Here is a 12328-nt window from a genome sequence, read left to right on the forward strand (position 1 = left end):
GCATTATGCAGGGAATAAATACATTTAACTTAAAATAAACCCACAAATAAACAAAATGCATTTCAATAAAAGGACAAATCCAAAACGAACAAAACACATTATTAAAGGCTCATGCTTTTAACGACGTATGGGGAAATGGAAAGCTTGGGTTCAGAATCAGAATCAATATTTCAGTTTTCAGAAGGAAGAGCAATAACTTACAGGCATAGCTGAATGGCCAAGGAAGATGATCAAACATTACTTTTTCTCTGGGCTTTGGTCTCGATTCAAAAATATTTTCTACAATTCTGACCAGCCAGAGAGACAGAAGAAGTCATCTTAACTGGAGTTTCGAAGTAAAGAGGACAGCATTTGGATTTATTTTAACACTTTTCACCTATAGAACAGAACAGCCAGACAATAGTGTGTTCAGGCTCTTTACTCTATTCCCTGAAGTGTGCACTCTCGATTCCCTTCATGAATATAAAAATATGGGATTGCTTTTAAAACAGTCTCATTCAGCTTCATTTGAAATTAGAGAGGTAGGGATGCTTTAGAGAATGAGTTAATAATTATATACACTTCAGGGAAGAGGGTACAGTAATTGGAACACGCCACTACTTAAACACCTATTTGTTTCTTAATACAGTCCCTTCAGGGGACAGACACACAATGTTAAAAGAATCATAACGGCCATATAAATATTTGGGATATAAATATGTGCACGCAAAAACTGGATAGGTTAATGTGGGGGAGGCCTGTGAGGAAGTATAGAGGACTTTTGGTCGCAACACTGTGAACCATTTTAAGTTACACTTACACGATCGTGCCATTATGCCCTCAATCAGTTAGTTGTTAAAATGACAATCTTTGGTTCTACTTTAAGAAAGCTGGGGTAAACAACAGTGAAAGTTCCAAGAATCATCATTGTGATAAACACCAAGCTGCCGATGTCCAAAGCTTACAGGCATGGCCCCAGCAAAATAAAAACAACAGTGGACACTTAAACCCTTTATAAAAAATTTAAAAAAGTGACGACTCCTACACATTAGCCACTGAGTGGCCACCACCAGTTCTCACTGACGAGAGAAAACGCCCTTGCCCACAAAGAAGGTCACTGGCAGTTCAAGTCAGGGTTGTTGAGCCAAGACCAGATCTGAATCATCTCCTGCGGTGTCCTGCTGTGCACCAACATCAGACTCTTGTAGGCGCAAGGGTTGGTCCTGTACTTCTCTTCAATGTCAAAAGTCCTAAAGCCCTTATGCTTTTCGGGAGCAAGGCCCATCTTCCTGAGGCACATGCCAGTGTAGACATCGTCTATGGGGTAAAGTGCCACACGCTGGGAGACGTTGTGCAGACGGTGTGCCAGGTCCCCAGAATACAAGTACCCACCACCCCCAGCATAGGGCGGGTAGGTCCCCACAAACATGCTCTCCGGGATGAAGTACTTCACCTTCTTGTCGCGATGCGGCCCAGCGTTGGTGATCACGTCGCCCACAAACAGGTTGCGAGCCTTGGGCTCCGTCAAGCCCTTGAGGAACTCTAAGATGCGCAGGGTGTTGACGAAAACGTCATCGTCACCTTTGAAGATGAACTTGGCATCGGGGCACTGGGTCCGCATCCAGTCGAGGAACAGCACCTCCTTCACGGTCAGGTTAAAGAAAGAGTCCCGGTAGTCCCACTGGAGGATGTCGTGGTGCTGAATGCTCTCGTAGCGTAGCATCCCGGAGAGGTCCGGATGGTGGTCGACTGCTGTGGCGTTGCCTAGCAGGAAGACCGTGGCGACTGTCTGATTGGCCATAAGGCCCGCACGACCCCAAGACTCGCGGATGGCCTGCCGCCGGTCGAAGTGCGGCGCGAGGGATTTGACGGCCAACAGCAAAAAAGGCTTCTCTTTGCAGATGTGTGGCTGGTCCACCACTAAGGGGTAGGTACGACAGCGCATGTACAGGAGGAAGTCTTTATAGCGCTCTGGTAGGGAGTTGAAGTCTTTGACCCGAGTGGGGACTCGGAAGTCTGGCTGACAGGGGTTGAGTTTCAGGCCTGTGTCGTTGAGCCAATCCACAACCTTGGCATCTAGAGCACTGTTATTGGCTGCAAAGATGGGATTGTGCTGGAGGTCCAGGATCTGCTGTTGGTGGTTCCAGTAGGCCTGGTGAGGAGTCTGTTTGGCCCAGAAGGGTTTGGATGGCACATGTACCTTTTGGTGCTCGTTCTTGTCCTGCCCGCTGTTGCGGGACATGAGGATGAAGATAAAGAGGTTGACCATCATTACCGTCCCCAGGACCTTGAGGTTCCTCCGCAGCAAGCCCATCTCTCAGTCCTCTCCCTCTCACCCCCTTTACACAACAGAGACAAAAGAGGGATGTGATAAAAAGGAACTAATAGTAGACAACATAAACAATCACATGAACAAACACATTGTGGGGGAAACGTCTACATTTAAAATCTAATTTCCACTCAGTTCAGTCACGATGGCATTTGACAAAATATAAAAATATAAAAGAGAGCTTTGAAATGCCCAAAGAGCCTAATTTGAAGTTATTTAAGGAATAGATGTGTTTAGGCAAGACTACAGCAGTCATGTGCCACATTCCAAAGCCCCCATGATACCAATCACAACATTAATGGAAGCAAAAAGATATTTTGGTTAAGTAAAACAACATAAATGTATAAAGAATAATTATAATAATCATCACCGACTGAACATCTTGAGAGTTTTACGATATGGCTCCAGCTTTCAACAGAAAACTTCAGTTCTGCCTGAACGGACACAATATCGTAGGTTAAACCTGTGCCATATCTGCAACAGGTTTAACTCTCAGCATGAATTAAAATGTGATTATCTCACCATGTAACTTGTCCGTGTGTGTGTGTGTGTGTGTGTGCTACCATTCATCAGGGGCCAAGCTGCATATGGCTGTTTCTAGACAGTTTCAGATGGGACGTTAGAATCTGTCTAATTCTGCACAATTTAGACACCATGCGTGCTGTTTTAGTCAGTGGGATATGACGACTGTGGCCAAAAGGCAAAGAGAGAAAGTACGCATAAATAATAACAGTTTACTTGGTCTACAATGGTTATTTTTTAACATATCAATTAAGCAATTTATGACAAAAATATGAACAGCTTGAGCCCAGTAATATAATTTGTTAATTTGGACCACTAAGGAATTATGCCTAATTTACTACCAATTTGTTGAAATTGTGCTCATTATCGAAGGGAAAGGTTTGCCACTCAACCACCCAGGGAAGCTTCTAAGTTCTTGCTCTCCAGAGGTAAAATGGATTCCCCGTTCAACTACGCAACTCACAGTCACTGCTGACTTCTCGATGAGGTCTGAAGACAGTAGTCTGGACCTCAGAGCACTGTACGCAAACACTTAAATATACATTACTTCTCGTGGTATATGTGAAACTGGCCCTTTTGTGTATAAGGAATTTGTTGCATCTTAAAAAACATACCCCGTTACCAACCATGGTAAAACTGTTCCTGTCCTGATTATCAACTGCACCATGGAGGGTAATATACACCGCTTTTGACAAAAGGTGTCTGCTAGACACCCACAACATTTACTGTTGTCATTATTTGTCTACATTGAAGCTGCTTGGCCTTGTTTGTGATCCCACTACTAAGGCCATCAAACAAGGTTCCTCCAACTCTATTTTGTAAATGGATACATCCATTTAATGTACTGTATAATTTCTCTTTTTAAAGTTATTGTCTTTGCAAGAATCACTCATTGTCCAGAACGGGTTCATCAAGAAAATTATTGGGAAACCAGACTAATTAACAACCTAATTTCAACAACCATGCAAGGTCAAATATGGGAGTTAATGGGGTGTGGACAAGGAGCTTGTTTATGTGCACACAATCACAAGTAAATTAGGATGCATGAAAACAAGTGTGTGCCTTTCGGATATGCAGTTGTTTTCATATATCTCAGAAAAACGTTTCCAGTTTTCTGAGATTCGGTATGCATTTTGAACCGATTAATTTACACAGATGTGGCCCTAGGTCCTTTGTCTAGACAGAACAAATAAAGTTTGTGAGAGACTTGTCACCAGTGTTGGATTACTGTAATAATATTTTGTCTGTAACGCAGTAATGTAACGCGTTACTGATAACTTCAGTAATCGCATTACAGTTACTTATTTAAAAAAAATTGCGTTACTTGCATTACTGCAATCTGCAGGAAAAATAAATAAATAAAACTCCCTTTTACAGTACACGTGTGTTTGCGTAACACTCGTCACTTTGACCTTAGCCCCAAAATTCAAGAGGCGCAAACATAATAGCAGAGCCGCTTAGGACACCGTTTGAGGGATGGAAGTATGCACATTACTTTGCTTTAGTAGCGCAAAAGGGCAAAAACTTAACTGTACAATGTACATTGTGCCCAGGCCAAAAACACCTCTCCACCGCCGCGAACACAACTTCTAATCTTTTAAAACATCTTCAACGGCAACATGCCAACAAAGATTAGTAGCTAAAGATAAACGGAGTGACACTGATGCCGATAAAAGTTTGCCGTTGCCGACACCAGCTAAACAGCCACGACTGGACTTCCAACAGCAGGTTAAAAAATCAAGAGTTAAACAGGCTTGTAGGAGCATATATTAGTTGAGGAAATGTGGCCTGTTTCGACAGTGGAATCGCCGTCTTTCCGTAACATCTTGTGTATGTCGCATTATAATAAGAATTTGAGTTGATTTGGGCATATATATATATATATATGTTACATATATTGTTATTTGGCAAGTAAATTATATTGCATCTCAGGTGATGTTATGGAGTAATCCAAAAGTAATGTAACTAGTAGTGTAACTAGTTACTTTCAGCAGTGAGTAATCTAGTAAAGTAAAGCATAGTAGGACATTCAAAGTTTTGTGAGAGGCAATTTCACCAAAAAAAAGTCTTTATGCAAAAATAACGTTGAATCTGAAGATAATTTGGATTAACATTAGGCGTATTAAATGTCAGATTCTACCTGTATGAACTCCCCATCCCCCCCACTCCTACCCACCCCCACCCCCGCCAAATCAACTCAAACAGACTGGCAAACACAGAACAATACAGCCTTTCAGATGCGAGTTTGCCTCGAGTTTCTGTTCTTGGCAGTAACTTGTGTTTCTCCTGCTCTGATACCATTCAAATGAGCTCTTGGTGTGTCTTTCAATTTTTCTTCCGTGCGTTTTGGAGACCCTCTTCTAATTCAAAAGCAACCATCTACCATACACTGACACGGACTTCCATAGTCACAATTCATGAATGCAAATACACACCATAAGTGTTTTGCAGTAATACATTTCAAATAAAATCTCACTTGACTTTGAAGTGTGCACTTCACACAACTCCATGTAGATTGCACCACTGGATTTAGGAGCATTTAACTAATGAAAGACTGGGCTAGACTGAGTGTGCATATTTCTGTCACCACTCCAATATTTTAGCCTCCCTATTTGGGAGTGAAATAAGTATGTATCTTGTCCTTTTCTGTTCCACCTTTCCTTCATCATGAGCCATCTAGCTGCCTCCATTTTCCTTCCCTTTGTGTCTTTACTTTCACCTGTTCCCTCCCTTTCTGTATGTGTGCTAATGTCATTTGCTTCTTAGCAACACTTCTGTACCAATGCCTAAGATTTTCTCCCTTCCTAACTCGCCCCCCCTCTATCCGTATGTTTATCCCTTCCTCACTCTCCTCCCACGAAATGCAACAACATCAATAAGGATAGTGATGAAACGACAATGAGAATATTATATAATATTGATACCCTAAAAGGCTATCAAAAACAGGAAGTGAAATCTCTCCACCTCCGTCCCAAAGGACCCTCTTCGGGCTTCTCTTCTCTTGCCAACACAAACAAGGAGACTTGTGGAAAATCACCAGGCGTGGCTTTTCAATAGGGATATAAGGATGACTTGCTGCAGCCCAGTTAAGGAATATAACTGGGTTACAATTAGTTTCCATGTCAGTAACAAACTGTGATCCTAGTATGGATTTGTTTGGCTTACAATACAGGCAACAGTTAGATTGTAGGCTAGTTCATGATTGTTTGGACAACCTTGAACGTAAGCAGAAAAGGGAATATCTTCATTCATAGATTCATCAAATAGAGAGGTCACAAGAAAGCCATTTACTTATTCTGCAATATCTTAACAACTAAGCACAACAACACATGAATACGTGAACACCCCGACACGCCCTTCAGGACTCCATTAGACAAATGGATCTAGCACCCAGGGAACAAGGGAGGGGTTTCTTCTGTTCATTGGTTAAATGGTTGGTACATTTGAACCTGTGTGGGGGCAGGGTCGAACACAGGCTTAAACAATGGGGGAGAGGGAGAGGAAGGCAATGTTTGTGTGTTGTCTTACCAGTGCTGTGAGATTGAGTGTTTTGTAGGTAGTCTCCTCCCTGTCTGTGGTCTCAGCTATTAACCCATTCTGAGCTGCACATCACTGAGGAGGAGTGGGCCAGCAAACTGTGGGGAAAGGAATAAACACAGTTTAGACAAAACTAAGCCTTACTTCATACCAAAGTCCAGTCAAAAGTCAAAGTACAAAGTCAATAAACCTTTAAATATCATTCTTCCTTTTGTATATTGAGATTTACAATCGATAACACTATCACCCATCCACTATTCAACCTTGTTAGAATAGTGATTACCTTGGAGGGGAGGGAGGCATGTAGTTTGAGAGATAAAACAACCAGTTTGAAAACCAATTTAAAAAGGCAGGATTTGCAAGTGTGGTATTCCTCACCAAAATACTAAACCAGTGTTTGTCCGTACAAAAATTCTAAATTGGTCCCATTTTGGAATGTAGTTACTATGTTTTCACCTGACTTCTCTCTCCCCTCAGGCACTGCAGGTGAGCATATATTGGTTCCTTAGCACAATAAAGACAGTTGATTCAACCAAATCAGGTTCAGTTGAACGAGTTGAGTAGAATTTGGAGTATCCTGTGAAGAGAGGCCTCAATATCTAACTGACTACTCAAGTAAGGGGTCAAAGCATAACCAAAACTGCAGTAACACAAATATTTACACACCAGCAATAATTAACTGGGTGGTATCTCCAAAGCAGTCTAACAGAGTGGGCTTCCTACATCGAGGCTATGCTGACAAAAGTGAATTTCCAAAGGAAGAACGTGAATGCGAGTCGTGCTTTCTGAAGTATCAAGTTCTGTTTTTAGTTCTCTGTTCTTGTGTCAAAAAGCAATTTTGTGGAAATGAAAAGTGAAAGGGCTCAAAGGAGGATGAGCACCAACTCTCACAAATACTAACCTGAAGCAACACACATGCTTTTCTTTAGTAGAGAGGTGGAAAAAGGGAGGGGGGAGAGAGACATAGAGAGAATAAAGGGGGAGGGGTCACGAAGGCATGGTGTGAAGAAAAAGCCCCACAAATAGTTCATGACGCAGGGGAGTGGTGTCGCTGTGTCAGTTTGGGCGGGTACACCGAATGTCTAGCGTGTCCAACAATATTCACACTGTACATGAGATTCTGTGACTCTGAATCACACACGCCAACGTAGTAGGGGCTTGAAGGACTGGAGTGTACTGATGATCATGAGACTCTCATTCTGACAGGTCATGCACCTCTACTAACAGTATGAATTGTGCACACACATGCACTCCCATGTCTTGGATTCCAGGCCCACTGCCTTGCACTGAGACGTTGTTGCTCTTACTGGTAGCATTCCAACTACCCAAACCAACAACTAACACAGTGACTATGACTTGCATTTTCTTAGCCAATCAATCTCCTACTACTGGAACCTGGATGAAAACAGATGTAAGGGTAGAAACATGAACCTAAACAGCATCCACCTGCAAAGACTTGAGCAGGGTTAAACATTTACATTTTAGTCACTTAGCAAACGCTTTTATCCAAAGCGACTTACAAGAGAGAGCATACAAAAAGCGCATGGGTCAATGGTCATAAACAACAAGATAGCCCCAAAAACATTTCGGGTAGCCAAAACATGACGCATACATTGTGAAAAGAAAATATGTGCCAAGGAGTGGAGCCACAACAGCATGTAGTTAAAGAAATTTCAATTAAACAACATGATCCTCAAAAGTAAACCCAAAATGACTGCAACATAATATACAGTGTTTAAATAAAATACTTCTGGGGTCCTTGCCTTTATGTTTCCTCCTTGCATGAGCCATTACAAATAAAGTGCATTTGCGTGTGTCAAATCTGAGTTGCTGTTTAATACATGTCTCTGTACAGACATGCTCACCGTTTCTAAATGCACACCAACCAAAACAGGAACGGGCAGAAAAATCCAGATAGTGGTTTTTAGGTTGCCCAACAAGTCATTATCTTTTCTATAGCCAAAGGAACTGAGGCTGGAATAGATGCGTCCCAAAACATACATGTCCTTTTGTTTTACATTAGATGCCTTTAATGAAATATTCCTGCCATTCTTTGACCCGTGTACCAAGTTTGTCATTCACCATCAAAGTGCTGGCACTACATCAATCCCACTTCAGATATGCTAGCACAAAGTGCATTCCTCCCCTCTTCTGTTTACACGTGTGTGTGCGTGTGTTTGTATTTCTGGACTCTGGAGTATTTCTGGAGTTGTGTGTGTATGCTTTTGTGTGGCTGTATGCTTGCATGCAGACTATAGGTGTGTGTTTGCCTCAAGTATGTTGAGTTGATTTATAGTTATTGTGTGCCTTCACTCCAAAGACTAATATCCTGTTCCCCATTTGGCTGCAAGCAGTTTCAAGTCAGGAGAAGCATGTCAAACACTGATATAACCAGGGGCTTATCTGTTCAACTGTAACTTTTGAATTTGGCAAGGTTGTTCCAAATAAAATGGATGAAAATTGCCAACATCGGAAGGGGTTCATCATGTTCCATATAAAAGACATAAAAAACAGTATTGCAGTGCAATGAAATGTGCCTACTTACTGCCTAGTCAGTGTGACTGACCATATTTGTCACACTGAAAACTGAACTTGACCATAACCTGAGTGGTGTGTTTAATGCACAACATAAAACTACAGAAACACAGCAACTTTACACCCTGGCTCCTTGTGTAGTCTTACTGAGAAGCATTGTCTGACAGTTTATGCCACTATGACACTACCCAATTCAAATAACAGCAGAGAGTGATTCATTTCTGTTCCCAGGTTACAGTGTGTGTGTACCATTAACACAATTGGTGATTCACTTCATCTCTTTGGACAATTCACCGGTCTTTTGACACATTGCATTAACAATACACCACATCAGTCACAAGTAACACATGACTTCAACACCACTTCTCTTTTCCCTTTGTATGGATTCGTTACACATATAGACTTATGACACATATAGCGTACCCTTGACAAAGCAGAGACACAGTTTTGTTTCTTGGGAGTAAGGTGGTATTTTGACACACCATTCTCTCTGTGGTTGATTAGATTTTGTTGTTGTTGATTTATTATTGGGTGTGCTTTGCCTTCGGCAAGGGCACAACCTTTGTTCTCTCACATATATTTATTATTATTTATTTTCGCCCCCCTAAGGATCAGTCAATATTTGGACTACATACACTTGGCTTATTTACGTTTTTGGGGGCATATTTTCAGTTAGAAGATGGTACTGTTTGAATTGCGATTCAATCTTCTACTGCCGGGTAACGTAGTAGAATAATCTTCAAAGGGGGTTCTTTATTCATGAATGAATGCAATATGAGTAGGCTAAATGCCTTAAAATATCACGAGAAGGGAAAAACTTAAAAGGACGTTTACGTCATAGAGATTAGGTCCATTTTTACACCGGTCTGCCAAATTTATTCGTTTTGATTCAACGATGAGGATGCCTTTTGCAGGGGAAATGAGAAGATCTATTTCATTCTACACTTCACTCGTATTTTCAGTTGTAAATGAGCAGCAAAAAAAAAATGCTTTTAAATCTATGTAATCTTTATAAATAATAAGTATGCATTTTTATATAAAATATACAGAAATATCAGTTTTAAAATTTTAATTCAAAAACGGACCCCTGTGCAACCGACGCAAGCAAGCACACCCTACAATTTCCCCAGAAATTGTACCCTCTCTAGTTATATACCTTCTTTATTAATGTGTAAAGAGGTATAGGCTACACCAAATGGTCAGGGATTTGCATTTCTTCTTTTTGGACTACTAATAACTTGACAGTCAATGAGGGATCCCAATCCATCCTAACCTGCCTGATAGTCTCCATCTTTTCTTGCGCAAGAGAGCATAAGTGCAAGAGCGACATCCGTTCGACAAGACCTATATTAAGCCTTCCTTGATACATTTGTTGAGTCGTAGACCCATTCGTACTGTAGAAGACCCGTTAGTCTGTACTCATGCACTGTAGATTTATCAGATTTCATCTTTTGTTATTAAATTGAATAATTGTGGTTGGACTGAATCAGTGTGGTATTCTACAACAATTATCTAACGTGTAAGGTTTAAAAAACGGTGTGGGTGGCTGGGCAATGCCTTCGGATGGACGTGGAAATTTCCACAAACCTTTGAGTCTAGTGAAAAATCATTAAAGAAGATTAAGGCCCACATAGCCGATATCTCACTACAAGCAATCGCCTAAAACTATCAGCTCCAACTCAAAAAAGCCTCTCGCTGCTTGTAACCCCTGAAGTAGGAGACACATTAAAAGTGCGCCAGCAACTATAGCTACAACTTTGTGCACTTATCCTACCGACAAAGCTTTCTTTTAAGAGGTTCATACCCGACACATAGCCTAAGCTCTTTTTTTTTTCAAAAAAGCAACAACAACAAAGCCAAAAAGGCAACATTACAGTATGCTATAACAACCGTTCAAACTTGACTTTACCTTCACGTCACTTTAAATGAAAAAAAGTTTGGTCGCGGATGAAATCGCCACCTACACAGACAAATCGAGATGTATCTTCAGAAAAAGTCTTAACTCCGTCGGCGCATATCTTCACGGTCACCGGTTTAGTAACTAAAGGTAACAAAGGTTTAAGGAAACTTTTAACTAGTAGTTGGTCTGACAATTTTTTTAATCCAAGTGTCTTGACGTCGCTCCCTGTTAACCGAACTTGTCAAATAACGAACACCAGTATCCATTTATCCAACCTATAACAGGGACAGTGGTTTATTTGGTTACCTTGTCCTCGTGTAATGCGCACGCACTTATCTAGCATATGATAGAGCAGAAAACAGGCCCCTCCTAAAAGGTATTACGTAGTCTTTGTTATTCACGAAAAACAGGGCGGGGTAGTAGCCTACCGCGAGTTCTTAAACCCGTTTTCATGATCAGTTGAGGGTTATAGCTAATTATCTGCCCGTTCTAATCATAAAGTAATGACTTACAAGGCGTGGGAAGTTAGTAAGCCTAGCCATTGAAAATATTAGTTTAATTTTTATCCCAGCTTGCAGCCACCACCACCCTCTCCACAGTCTCTCCCCTCTCTCTCTCTGTCTCACAGTCTCACAAGGACATGCAACAATTCACAGATCCATGTGTGCAGACGAAGTGTGCCGAGGTGGCCGACCTGTTTCTCTAACTCTTAAGAGTAAGTGGATTATGTGGATATTTCCTGTTCGTTTGGGGTCCTAGGATTCGTACATCTTCCAGTCACTTTCAGTGACTCCTTACCCTGACAACAGTGACTTGTTATGGTTATGGAAAATAGACTTAATATGACAAAATTGTTTTGGCCTCCTAAATAGTTGTAAACCACCAGTGTATTTGTTTATGCTCAAAGGCATGCGTGTCATTTTGTACATTGTTTTATTGTGTGTGTAGGACTGTGTGTGCTATTTTCGGGAGTCTCTATTTTAGGACAGATGGATGACTCCCATTCATGATCAGTCCCAAATGAGTGTGTGTGTTGTGTGGAGTGTTATGGGTGTATTATGATGTAATCACCACAGCAAGGTGGCTTCTCCCTAACCTAAAGGAGGTGTGTGTGTGCGTGTGTGTGTGTGTGTCTGTGAGAGTGACTGAGTGAGTGAGTGTAAGGGAGAGGGTGGGAATCCATTTTGGCCCACACCTGTGTCCTTCAATACATTTGAAACAATTGAAAAGTTGTGATTCTAGTGTCAATTTCACATTAGACACTTCACAGTGTTGCCACACTGTGGTGAATGCTTTTACAGTAAATGCAGTTTTTGTATTTTTATTTATTTATTTACATTCAACTGACAATATGTAAGTATGCACATACTCAAGCCTGTATAGCATGTGTTTAAAAGAGCTTCAGATACTACATAGAAACTATTTTCCAGGCTAACCGCACTAACTTGTCAGAGAGGCCTTGGAGCATAACAAAGGTTGTCTGAGAGTGAAAGCACAGACAGAGAGCTAAAACTCAGGCATCTCTA

The 12328-nt window shown here is 41.2% G+C and overlaps 1 protein-coding gene across 2 annotated transcripts; it reads right to left on the minus strand.

Annotated features, from left to right (window-relative positions):
* Window positions 1-1007: 1007 nt before the first annotated feature.
* b3gnt2b (UDP-GlcNAc:betaGal beta-1,3-N-acetylglucosaminyltransferase 2b) lies at window positions 1008-11101 on the minus strand. 2 transcript variants are annotated; one of them, XM_067236537.1, is made up of 3 exons: window positions 10812-11101; window positions 6359-6465; window positions 1008-2318 (listed from the first exon to the last, which is right to left on the minus strand). In XM_067236537.1, exon 3 carries the CDS (start codon window positions 2291-2293, stop codon window positions 1094-1096), a length of 1200 nt encoding a protein of 399 aa, XP_067092638.1. In that variant the 5' UTR covers window positions 2294-2318; window positions 6359-6465; window positions 10812-11101; the 3' UTR covers window positions 1008-1093. The 2 variants fall into 2 exon arrangements, with proteins under 2 accessions (XP_067092638.1, XP_067092639.1); XM_067236538.1 differs by lacking the exon at window positions 10812-11101 and adding an exon at window positions 6824-7073.
* Window positions 11102-12328: the final 1227 nt, after the last annotated feature.

This window comes from Osmerus mordax, chromosome 5 (genome assembly GCF_038355195.1).
Source record: "Osmerus mordax isolate fOsmMor3 chromosome 5, fOsmMor3.pri, whole genome shotgun sequence".
NCBI lineage: Eukaryota > Metazoa > Chordata > Actinopteri > Osmeriformes > Osmeridae > Osmerus > Osmerus mordax.

Excerpts from the sequence above, each read along its gene's own strand:
- b3gnt2b (XM_067236537.1), bottom strand. The coding sequence starts at position 2,293 with ATGGGCTTGCTGCGGAGGAACCTCAAGGTCCTGGGGACGGTAATGATG.